At 39.5% G+C, this 11,807-nt stretch overlaps 4 protein-coding genes across 6 annotated transcripts; 2 read left to right on the plus strand and 2 right to left on the minus strand.

The window, feature by feature from the left end:
* Nucleotides 1-119: 119 nt before the first annotated feature.
* On the plus strand, nt 120-884 carry LOC6572706 (28S ribosomal protein S24, mitochondrial). Its single transcript, XM_001998776.4, has 3 exons — nt 120-227; nt 282-483; nt 544-884. The coding sequence occupies exons 1-3, from the start codon at nt 210-212 to the stop codon at nt 831-833; spliced, it is 510 nt and encodes a 169-aa protein (XP_001998812.1). The 5' UTR covers nt 120-209; the 3' UTR covers nt 834-884.
* On the minus strand, nt 489-1,989 carry LOC6572705 (TBC1 domain family member 7). The gene is made up of 4 exons (XM_015166567.3): nt 1,324-1,989; nt 1,037-1,268; nt 886-984; nt 489-817 (listed from the first exon to the last, which is right to left on the minus strand). Exons 1-3 carry the CDS (start codon nt 1,887-1,889, stop codon nt 901-903), a joined length of 882 nt encoding a protein of 293 aa, XP_015022053.1. The 5' UTR covers nt 1,890-1,989; the 3' UTR covers nt 489-817; nt 886-900.
* A 79-nt stretch (nt 1,990-2,068) lies between these two features.
* Nucleotides 2,069-8,588, plus strand: LOC6572704 (unconventional myosin-Ia). 3 transcript variants are annotated; one of them, XM_001998774.4, is made up of 18 exons: nt 2,078-2,414; nt 2,712-2,920; nt 2,981-3,096; nt 3,153-4,203; nt 4,269-4,332; nt 4,418-4,431; nt 4,508-4,592; nt 4,656-4,750; nt 4,812-4,959; nt 5,028-5,350; nt 5,415-5,662; nt 5,724-6,420; nt 6,517-6,576; nt 6,677-7,008; nt 7,073-7,208; nt 7,333-7,485; nt 7,546-7,673; nt 7,757-8,588. In XM_001998774.4, the coding sequence occupies exons 2-18, from the start codon at nt 2,816-2,818 to the stop codon at nt 7,878-7,880; spliced, it is 3,879 nt and encodes a 1,292-aa protein (XP_001998810.1). In that variant the 5' UTR covers nt 2,078-2,414; nt 2,712-2,815; the 3' UTR covers nt 7,881-8,588. The 3 variants fall into 3 exon arrangements, with proteins under 3 accessions (XP_015022051.1, XP_001998810.1, XP_015022052.1); XM_015166566.3 differs by lacking the exon at nt 6,517-6,576 and having other exon boundaries at nt 2,079-2,414; XM_015166565.3 differs by lacking the exons at nt 4,418-4,431; nt 4,812-4,959; nt 5,028-5,350; ... (6 more) ...; nt 7,546-7,673; nt 7,757-8,588 and having other exon boundaries at nt 2,069-2,414; nt 4,656-4,747.
* A 536-nt stretch (nt 8,589-9,124) lies between these two features.
* On the minus strand, nt 9,125-11,752 carry LOC6572703 (4-coumarate--CoA ligase 1). Its single transcript, XM_001998773.4, has 4 exons — nt 11,440-11,752; nt 10,376-11,052; nt 10,139-10,298; nt 9,125-10,077 (listed from the first exon to the last, which is right to left on the minus strand). Exons 2-4 carry the CDS (start codon nt 11,044-11,046, stop codon nt 9,274-9,276), a joined length of 1,635 nt encoding a protein of 544 aa, XP_001998809.1. The 5' UTR covers nt 11,047-11,052; nt 11,440-11,752; the 3' UTR covers nt 9,125-9,273.
* Between the last annotated feature and the right edge of the window lie 55 nt (nt 11,753-11,807).

Here is an 11,807-nt window from a genome sequence, read left to right on the forward strand (position 1 = left end):
GAATTTATTGAATCTCGATGTTGTGCTCTAATACCGCAAGTGAGATTAGAATAGCAAGAAGAAAGATATTCGTACAAAATTGTTTACCCCATTGCAATATATTTTAGTATTTTGCTTAGGTTCCATCACTAGTTAGCTTCTATTACGTCACGCATAACAGCTGAGTCTGCTCAGCTGGTACTCACAGTTCGAGTTTGCCGTAAAAAGTTATGAATTTTTTAAAAAAGGTAAATAAAACTATTAGTAATAAAACGTATTATTTATTTGTTTAATTTTCGTAGGTAACAACGCAGGTGCTGCCAATGGCTGAAGCCCATCTCAGTCTTGGCAATAATTCAGCCCTGCATACTAGCGCGGTTTGCTGTCGCGTGCAGTCTGGACGTTATCGCATAACCGTGAAACGGGACAGGCCGCTCACCTACGAAATGGCTAATCCGCCGCATTTTATTGGACACCGCAAGTCATGGAATTCATGGAACACATGTAAATTAATGTATTTACGTTTATTCAATTGTATATAATGTAAAAAATATTTTTGTTTAGCTACTTTGAAGGATGCCTTGCGTCCATCACAAACAGCCATTGAGGATGTGTTCATTCGAAAATTTATAACTGGAACATGGCATGCTCTTGTATGCTCGGAAATTATTATTAAGCGACAACACAATATGATACGCATTGCTGCTATAATACGTCAGGCTATCAGCGCACGCAAGATGTACTTCCTCATTGGTTATACGGAGGAGCTTCTGTCTTATTGGATGCAATGCCCTGTCACCCTTGAGTTTCAGACGGTGGCCGATAAGAAGGACGTGGTCTTTAAATACATTTAGTTCATACACTTTTTTACTTGTTGCGCCAATACATAATACTACTAGTACATACATTTTGCAGTCTTACTCAATGAACGTATTCAACTTCACTATTATTACTATGCCAAGATTTAATGGCTTTGTTTACAATGACCCCATCCTGATCTTTTATCTAAAATAATAAAGATCATAAGCATATAAATTATTAGAAGTCGGAAGCATACCATTTCGACCAACACTTTTAGTTCCTCTTGAGATCTCAGATCACATATAAAAGATTTTATGTCTTTCATAAGCTCTATAAAAAGGAATACGACTATCTTCTTGGCGCCTCCACACACCTTATCCCATATTTTGACTAAGACCGTTTCACATATTACGCCGGCAAAGCAAGTTGTGTACCAATCGTCTAACAGCTTTGAATTGACGTCAAAGAGTGCCAGCTTTTCTAAACCACTGCAATCAAAATGAAGTAATTAATATCAATAGTCATTTTTTACAAGGGACATACTAAAATAATGCATTGTCTTCGCGCTTAAGCAGGACTTGTGTCAATTCTTTAAGTTTGCCGCATTCCTTCTTCAGTTCACGTGTGTACTGGTAAAACCCCTTGGCAATCCAGTATGTTTCCATTTCATCGTCGAATATTTCAAGTAGTGTGCGTGCAATTTCAATAAAATGATTGTCATCTGGCTGACTCTCAGCTCGCACATTGCTATGCAGCAGGCGATTGTTCTCCAGTAGCCACATTTTGTATAAAACCAAATGTCTGGATTTATCCACATCTACGGAACGCATTACAGTCACCGCGCGTAGTAGATCCTCATACACTTGGCTGCGTTGCTCCCTAACATATTTGGTGTTGCTTTTATGAAGTGGCATTATTCCCATTATCAGACTCCATAGCAGACTCCGCTGCTGTGCTGGAACCGTAAAAGTATATACGAAGTGCTTCAGCTTTGCGGGATTGCGAATATCATCCTGTAGCAGTTTATCAAGTGACTTTTTCTCTTCGACACTAAAGCAGCCCACTTTCTCATAATAACTAGACCTAAAATTGCGCTCATCTGTAGTCATCTTTAGTATATATGTTATGGAAGATATTATTACTGCTGCTTTACTTGGAATGGGACAACAAAAGTTGAGCAGCAACAACTACGACGAAATTACTCTCAATAATATCGAAATACTGTACAAATAGTCGTAATACATATTTTGTTTATCATTCTCTGGTCCCACTTTATCAGCAGCTTCGAAAGGCGGCAAGAGTAATGAAACAACACATTCGAGATGTTTCATTTATTTTACAACTAAAATATAGAAATATTTTGTATTTGAAATTTAATTTATTTTATTTTTAAATTTAATAGTATATTTGTCGCCTATTGTTGCGAGCTAGTTGTGATTGCAACTGTAACGTTTAGTGCCAATGTTAAGCGTATATCATATGTTATGTTAACTCTAATTGCGTTCACAGTTCTCACATTTCTTTACCGTTACGTGGTGTTTTGCATTACGTGTCTGACTTTGCTATTACGTAGGTACGTAAGTACCGTTGTGCATTGCATTTCGCTACAAAATGCCCAAATATTGTGTGAAAAGGTAAACAAAGTTAATGAAGTGATAGAGTACTCGGAGTAAAAGCTTTTCAATGTGGTGAAATATAGCCATGCAACATAAGAAATTCTTACATTGATAATAACAGAACATAATCAATTCAAAAAGCCTATGTGAATGTATTACACACTGTTGCTGCCTTTGCTGAGGCTGAAAATTAAAATCAATAATTCAATCAGAAAATCAAAACACGAATTTGACCAAGTGCATACACAGCGCTTATGATAATTTATGCAAATATGTTACATTTGTAATGTTTCTCTCTTGTCTTTGCCTTTGCAGTTGCAGTTGATAAATTCAAATGTTTTGTTTTGCATTTGCATTTGCTGTTGTTGCCGTTGTTGTTGTTACTGCCGTACACGTTGTCAGGGCTTGGACAGGGCAAAATGGAACAGGAGATTGGTACCTGGGACTCAGTTCTGCTAGAAAACCTGTCCGAGGACAGCTTCATAAGCAACATACATCAGCGTTACAAGCGCGATCATATATATGTAATTAATCTATTCGATTTCGAGGGTCTAAATTATGCTAAATTGTTGCTTGCTTTCCAGACCTACATTGGAACTTCTGTTGTGGCTTTAAATCCATATCATCACATATCTGAGCATTCTTTGGATAATATTCGCAACTATGGCAATAAAGGCATTTTTCAGTTGCCACCACACATGTGAGTGCTTTATGGCTTATTACGTTCTCCTTTATAATAAAGATCAAATTTGACAGATATGGGCTCACCAATTTGGCTTATCAGTCTCTTAAGGATCAGAGCGAGGACCAGTGCGTGTTGCTCACTGGTGAAGGAGGCGCTGGCAAAACGGAGACGTTTAAAATGATTGTCAATTTTCTAACACACATACAGGACCGAGGGGTGTGCTCTGGAACTCCTAATGCACTTCGTAAACAGTCCTCGACTAGCTCAACGAGCGGAATGGTTATGCATGCTCATCGGCGTGCTTCCAGCAGTTGCTCTGGTACCGCCAATTTTATCATTTGTAAAAACAGTGCAGCTTCAGCTCCAAGTCAAGGCAGCGCGTGCAACTCCCGACGCCAGTCACCTTCACCGGGGCCAGGCCCGTCACAGCGCTCACGTACGCGTGCGGAGAGTATCGAACGTCAAGTCAGACGTAATATGCGTGAAAAAATCGTTGATTTTGATTTTTCGCATCACAAGAGCTCAGAAAATATAAGCACGCTGCTGGAATCAGCCGCTGCACATGCTCATTTGCATCCAACGAAATCATGCTTTAAGCACCAACAAACTCAAGTAAGCACCTGCACTGCCACTTATGGGCCCACGGCCGCAACGCCCTCGAAAACGGGCTCATCCAGCACATCACCTAAATATTTGCATGGCGGCTGTCGTCAGTGTGGCCACAGCAAATGCACCCGCGCTCAGAGCTTAGAGAAAAATGAACGTGAAGCCGCTCTTATATTGCTGCGGGGCAGCAATAATCGTCTTTCCACCGCCCACCAACTGCAGCAACCACAGCGCGGTAGCTGCTCGAATCTGGTACGACAGCATTCAACCGAAAGCCAATCGGAGAGACAGATGTCCATGGGATCCACGCAACGTATATCGCTGTACGATGCTCATAAGCTAAGTAAAGTTCTCGGGAGTAACACTGTCTCGCCCACGCCGTCTGCTAGCTCCTCGCTGCATCGACGCCACAAGTCACCTAATCAGCGGCTGCGTGAGTGCGTCACCTGCGCGGATGTCTTCCTTGAGGCCATGGGCAATGCCTGCACACTAAAGAATAACAACTCAAGTAGATATGTGAGTTGCTGTTATTCCATTTAATGTCGATGTTGATGCTGATATCTATTATTTCATGCTTTTAGGGTAAACTGTTTGATATTGAAATCGACTTCAAGGGTGATCCTATGGGCGTTCACATAACTCACTGTAAGTAATAATAATTAGACTTGTTGCATTAACCATATTTGTATATATTTGTTATATTATTGATTCTATGTCTAACTCAAAAAAGATATGCTGGAAAAGGTTTGAATTGCTTGACATATAAATAACTATTTATTCGATAGACTTTATTAATATTTAATTTACTTTCTTTACACAGACACGCATCACGGATACTATCGTTGGCGAGCGCAATTTTCACATTTTTTATCAATTGCTATTAGGTGCTGATCTTCAACTGCTGAGTATGTTTTCCTGTAGGGAAACTTCTTGATTTGTGATTTAATTAACAATTATTTATCCTACAGAATCTCTAAAGCTTTTTCGTAATGTGGAGAAATATGAGTTGCTCCGAAATACGAGTGCCATGGAAGAGGATCGTGCCAATTTTCATTACACTAAGGTTTGTGAAAAGTCTAATATCTATAAGAGAATGCTAATAACAAGGAACTTGTATCTTACAGCGCTCTCTGGATGTTCTCGGCTTGGGCTGTGATGAGATTAACTCAATTTTTCGAGTTATTGCGGTTGTCTTAAAGTTGGGCAATTTTATTTTTGTGCCAGTAACGAATATTGATGGCACCGAAGGCTGTCAGGTTTCAAATGTCTACGGTATGTTCAATCATCTCGATGATATAAACAAAATATTTAATATTTTATAATAATGTTGGGATTTGCAGAGGTTCAAGAGACGGCGCAGCTGCTCAATTTGGAAGCTCAAATATTAATCAATTGTCTGACGAGAGCGAACAGTACGAGCAGTACACAGGAGGATGTGGGTTGTGAAATGGACGCCAGACAGGCAGCCAGCAATCGCAATACACTTTGTCGTACGCTCTACAGTCGTCTATTTACTTGGCTGGTGAATAAAATTAATGAAACATTGAAGTCTACGCAGCGAGAAAAGAATCTCGCTTTGTTAGATTTTTATGGTTTTGAAGTTTTGGATCATAACTCTTTTGAGCAATTTGCTATTAACTACAGTGCCGAGAAAATACATCAGGCAAGCTTTATAGTCACCAAATTGAGATAATTTGATTAACTTATTTTATTCTATTTTTGAATAGAACTTTGTTTTTAATGTGTTGCGCTTCGAACAGGAACTGTATATACGTGAGGGTTTGGAATGGTCACGCATCGATTATTTTGACAACGAGTCCATATGTGAGCTAATTGATAAGCCCAGCTATGGCATCCTTAGTTTAATTAACGAATCACATCTAAATAACAACGAGGCGTTGCTGCTGCGTATACAGCAATGTTGCGCAGGGCATCCCAATTTTATGACAAGTGGCAGCAATTCCATGTGCTTTCAGTGAGTCTGTTTATGAAATAATAGAGCCTAATTAAAATATATTTATCTGGTCTATTTACAGAATTCGCCACTTTGCTAACGTTGTTAACTATTCCATTCATCGTTTTTTGGAGAAAAATTCAGATATGCTGCCAAAGTATATAAGCGCTGGCTTTTACCAGAGCCAACTACCGTTAGTGCAAAGTCTATTCCCGGAGGGCAATCCCCGTCGACAGACTAGCAAAAAGCCAACCACGCTTAGCACCAATATACGCACGCAGCTGCAAACGCTGTTGGCCATTGTGAAGCATCGTCGTGCCCATTATGTGTTCTGCATTAAGCCCAACGAGTGCAAGCAGTCCCATCACTTTGACTTGGCCTTAGTGCAGCATCAAGTGCGCTACATGTCGCTTATGCCGCTCGTGCATTTGTGCCGCACTGGACACTGCTTCCATTTGCCGCATGTCAAATTCTTTCAACGCTATAAGCTGCTCAATAGTTTGACTTGGCCGCACTATCACGGTGGCAGCCAAGTAGAGGGCATTGCTCTGATCATAAGAAATTTGCCGTTGCCCTCGGCCGAGTTTACTCTCGGCACCAAAAATGTGTTCGTGCGCAGTCCGCGCACTGTCTACGAGCTGGAACAGTTTCGTCGACTACGGATCTCCGAGCTGGCCGTCCTCATACAGAAGATGTTTCGTATGTATCATGCCAGAAAGAATTATAGGCGCATGCGACACAGCCAAATGGTCATCTCGAGTGCCTGGCGCACGTGGCGTGTAAGTACTGGCTGCACTGCTTCATTTGCATGCCTAAATATTATAATATTTGTACATATTTATATAAAATTTGTTGTTATTTTTATATTTACATAGGAGTGCCGTTTTGGCATTCCCTTCACGGGCCGTAGGCATTTGTGGAGTTTATATCGCGTTGTAAGCATTGCATGTTCTTATTCCCACTCTCATACCCAATAACCTAGTAAAATACTTATGGTAAATGAATACTAATAGCCACTTTAATTGATTATGGCAGGCCCGTGAGGAGTATCGTACTTTGAAGTACAAGCGCCAAGTAAAATGGGCCGTCGATGTGATTGCGCGAAACTATCACCAGTGGAAGATTCGACAATATTTGCTCACCATTCCGTTGCGCCTGCCACCCAACACATTGAGTCCGCTCTCGTCAGAGTGGCCAACGGCTCCTGGCTTCCTGTCAGATGCTTCCCGTCTGTTGCGAGCCATCTATCATCGCTGGAAATGTTATATATATCGCAATTCGTTCGATCAAACGGCACGCAATCGCATGAGAGAAAAGGTTACAGCCAGCATTATTTTTAAGGATCGCAAGGCTTCCTATGCGCGCAGGTTTGTAATGGTGCTCCCGAAAGGTTGAACTGCTTTACTCATGAAATATTTATATGGCTTTCAGTGTGGGTCATCCTTTTGTGGGCGATTATGTGCGACTGCGGCATAATCAACAATGGAAAAAGATATGTGCTGAAACCAATGATCAGTATGTGGTTTTTGCCGATATCATAAACAAGATAGCGCGCTCCAGTGGCAAGGTATGTTCCTAATTTCTAACTCAATGAATATGAGTAAGTACGATATCTGAAACGCCTCAGTAGATTAGAGGCTTTTTCGATTATTTATTTATACAGATATAAATAACTCCATATCCGTTTTCAGTTCGTACCGATATTGCTGGTGCTGTCCACGTCATCGCTGCTCTTACTCGACCAGCGAACTCTGCAAATCAAGTACAGAGTCCCTGCCTCGGAGATTTATCGCATGTCTCTAAGCCCTTATCTGGATGATATTGCTGTGTTTCACGTGAAAGCGGTAGATTTAAATAAGATTTGTTTTTTTTAATTTGCCTAATGAAATTATTTTATTGTACAGTCTGAGTTTGGCCGGAAGAAAGGTGATTTTGTGTTCCAAACAGGCCATGTTATTGAAATAGTTACCAAAATGTTTCTGGTCATACAAAATGCGACGGGCAAGCCCCCAGAGATACACATAAGCACAGAGTAAGCACCTAACGTATTTTCTATACAATTAATTTAATTTTTTGAGTACTATTTTATTTTTTTTTTTTTTTTTTTTTTTTTAGATTTGAAGCGAATTTCGGTCAACAAACGGTTATCTTCTCATTTAAATACGGCGGCTTATCCGATTTGGCACAAGGGCCGCCAAAAGTCACGCGCAAGGCAAATCGTATGGAAATCATTGTATGATGATGAAGACTTTGGCATGATCAGAGGTTCCGGTCAGATAGGAACTCAAGTTTTAAACAAATATTTTTTTCCAAACAATACTTTTTTAAGTCTCTTGACTTGGTCCCAGGGACCAAAAACCAAAAATCAATTTTAGCAATATTTACATACACTCAAATCCAAACACTACCACATACCCACACACACACACACACACACACACACACACTGACTTAAATATAATATAATTTTGCTCACAACTGACAATCAGTCTCATGAATTCGATGTCAAAACTGTGCCAAAATGGGAAAAAAAAACAAGAGAAGCAGTTATAGCTAATTTTAAACAGCACCATTTCTTTGATATATTTAAGTACTAACTAACGAAATGAACAACTGAATTTATTTAACTAATTTCTCAAACTAGGTTTAATTGTAAGTCAAGCACCAAGTCGATTAACATTGCAACAAACAACTACGTTAGGAACGTGGCACAGAGAAGCGTTAGACATTTTACACAAAATACGATACTTACGATATTTCCGTTATAGAAACCAAGGCATTTCTCTTACATTTAAGGTTTCATACACAATAATTAGTGAACTAATGCTAGAGAACTCAGCAAGCATATATAGCTCTATATACCAAACACAATATAAATCTGCGCCTCAAAAACTAGTGAAAGAGATGGGGGAATAATAATATTAAAAAACAAAAAACAAAAAAAAAACCGAACACTCTTTCCTAGATTGTTAATTAGGAAAACTATTTACAAGTCAGAACATGTAGTTAAATATTTAAAAAAAATATATATACATACATATACATATATAATGGATAATACATTTACACAAGCTGAGCCATTGGAGAGAGGGAATCCGAAACAATATGAAACCACTTGAAAAAAAAAAACAAAAAAAAATTATACGAATGTTTGTTATAAGAGTTGATCGTACTTACATATATAATGATGATATAGTATATATGTATGTAGTTGTTTATATAAGTAACTTGTTATTGATAGCTCAGACTTCAAATGTAATTAACGTGTGGCTATATAGTTGAATTTCATAAATTGCATGATCACAGTACAGCAAACCGATAAATGTGTGTATATTACCGACTAATTAGTAGGTAGTAACACGATTCCGAATATGTGTGTATGTATGGAAATAGTTTTTATTTAGATTTAAATCAAATACAAAACTTCAAAAAAGCCAAATACAGAAAAGTATAAATATAAATATATACACATATATATATATATATATTTAAAACCACAATCCAAGAACTGTATTTTTATATAACGAAATGAAGCGATACAGATAAAGTTTGGAATTATAATAGCAAATCGTACATATTCCTAGCCTCACATACGATTAGTTTGCTGAGAGTGATTCTATGCGTCGTGAGGCTTACAATTTGGATTTTTGTTTCTTAAGCATATCGCGCAGGATGCGACGCAATATTTTCCCACTGGGATTTTTGGGTATCTCGTCCACAAAAACTACGCCGCCCCGCAGACGTTTTGCAGGCGAGGCACGTTCGTTCACAAAATTGATCACATCTTCCTCGGTGAGTTGGCTATTCGTCTGTTTGACCACAAATGCCATTGGGAGTTCGCCAGCCTCTTCATCCGGTTTGCCAATGACAGCAGCATCTTTGATTTTCTCATTGGTTAGCAGCAGCGCTTCTATTTCTGCCGGCGGCACCTGGAAGCCCTTATATTTGATAAGCTCCTTAATGCGATCCACAATAAAGAACTCGAGTGAATCGTCAAAATAGCCAATATCACCAGTGTGTAACCAGCCGTCCCGAATGGCACTCTGTGTGGACTTGCTGTCACCAATATAGCCCTTCATAATGCCATCGCCCTTGAAGCAAAGCTCGCCACGTTCGTTCGGTCCCATTATTTTACCAGTGTCCGGATCAACGACCTTGGCGTAGATGCCACACTTGAGTACGCCAACGCTACCAGGCTTGCAATAGTCATCGGTCTGTACTAGGACACTCAGCGTCGACTCGCTCAGTCCGTAGCCCTGACGAATGAATGGCACGCCAATTCGCTCCTTGATCTGATCTTCGGTTTCACGACTGAGCGGGGCAGCGCCACAAAGTAAAACCATTAGCGATGACAGATCGTACTTATCTACAATCGGATGCTTGGCTAAGAAGACCATTAGTGGTGGCACCATAAACGCCATCATGACACGGTATTTCTGCAAGGATTTAAGCTGGATTATAGATTGTTCTTATCAATATTGACAGTCGAATAGCTACCTCAATGGCGGAGAGGAACAGATTTTCTTCAAATTTGGGCAAATATACTAGTCGAGTGCCCATCGTAGCCGTTGTGATCAGCGTCAGGCAGCCAAAAGCATGGAACCACGGAATGACAGTAAGCAGAGTGATCTCGTTGAATGGTATCATAGTTGGCTGACTGTAAACAAAGGCGATAAAATCAATTTTATTATTTTTTTTTTTAATAAAGATCAGTTTTAAAATCAATATACTTACATTTGAGAGTCGATCGTGGCCAATAGATTAAACTGTGTCAGCTGAACGCCTTTGGGCAGACCAGTGGTGCCCGAGGAGCATACAATTAATGCCACATCCTCGGTTTTGTTTGCCGCAGGTGAAGTGAAATCTGGTTTCGTCTTATACTTGTCACTGTTCATCAAATCCGTGAAGGAATATACCTTTGGATGATTTGTGGAAGAGCCGCTCAGCGCAATAATTGCTTTAACAAACTTATTCTGTTTGGCCACCTTTGCAATGCGGTCAACGGTGATCTTTGAGGCGAATATGATCTTTGGATGCGACAAATTTATGGCATGGTCAACCTCACGTTCTGAGTAGGTGACATTTAATGGCGCCACAGTCGCACCCACAGCGAATCCAGCAAACATGGCTATAGCAAAATTCACGCTATTCTCACTGGACAACCCAACGACATCGTTGTGCTGTATGCCGAGTTTCTGGAGGATTTGTGCCAATCTTACAATCGAATCATACAAAAACTTTCCGGTATATTCAGTGCCACTGACGGCATCAATCATAACCGTTTGATTGCCAAAACTTTTATATCTATCCATTATTAGCTGCCCCAAGGAGCGATACTCCTGGGCCTCCCGGACGGGTATTGGGCCTCCATAAACGATATTGCCGGGCAACAATGTTGAAGTCATTATGAACTGCAAAAACAAACATGCAATTATTATTTATTTTGGTAAGGGTGGTTTCCTTATTGCAGCAACCCCTTGAATAAGTTTTCTTAAATTTGGTATTTATTTTTTTTCTTTATGATAATACACTTTGAACTTGCTTAATCTTATCGAAGATTGAAAGTTACTAAAAAAATTTGCTTAAGTTTATAGATTTGTAAACTTTGCTATCTTCGGAAAGCACTGTGCATGAATTTCAGATTAAAAGCAGCTCCAAAGGTCAATGTTTGCCCCCTGAGAAGTGTTTTGAATGGCATCCGATTTTTAGCTGTTTCGCTTTCTCTAACGATAATTGTATTCCATCATTGGTGTATATCAAATATAAACATGTATAAATATATTGAATTTTTTACTTACTTAACAGATTTTTCTAGTTATAACTTGAAGAGAGAATTGGCACGCTCCGTTCCAGTGCGGCTTCTATAACCAACTGTTCTTGAGGCAAAAAGCACAGTCCTAATAATTCAGCTTTTACGCCGAGATTAGATTTTTGCTTTTGATAAGTATAGGGTAATACGCCTGGGCACTTTTGGTATCGTAGTTCCTGTTTTGAATTTAATTATTCATAGACATACATAGAGCATATTTGAACCATGGATAAACCCATTTAAGAAATATTATAGTTGAGCCAAAGAGCGAGCTGAGAGCCGTTTCATGTAATTTTTAGGCATGTTTACACTGAGATCAGCTGTTTTCATTTGATGTGCTTTGGCAACGCTAGAACA

The sequence above is a fragment of the Drosophila mojavensis genome, unplaced genomic scaffold (assembly GCF_018153725.1).
Source record: "Drosophila mojavensis isolate 15081-1352.22 unplaced genomic scaffold, ASM1815372v1 contig_16, whole genome shotgun sequence".
NCBI lineage: Eukaryota > Metazoa > Arthropoda > Insecta > Diptera > Drosophilidae > Drosophila > Drosophila mojavensis.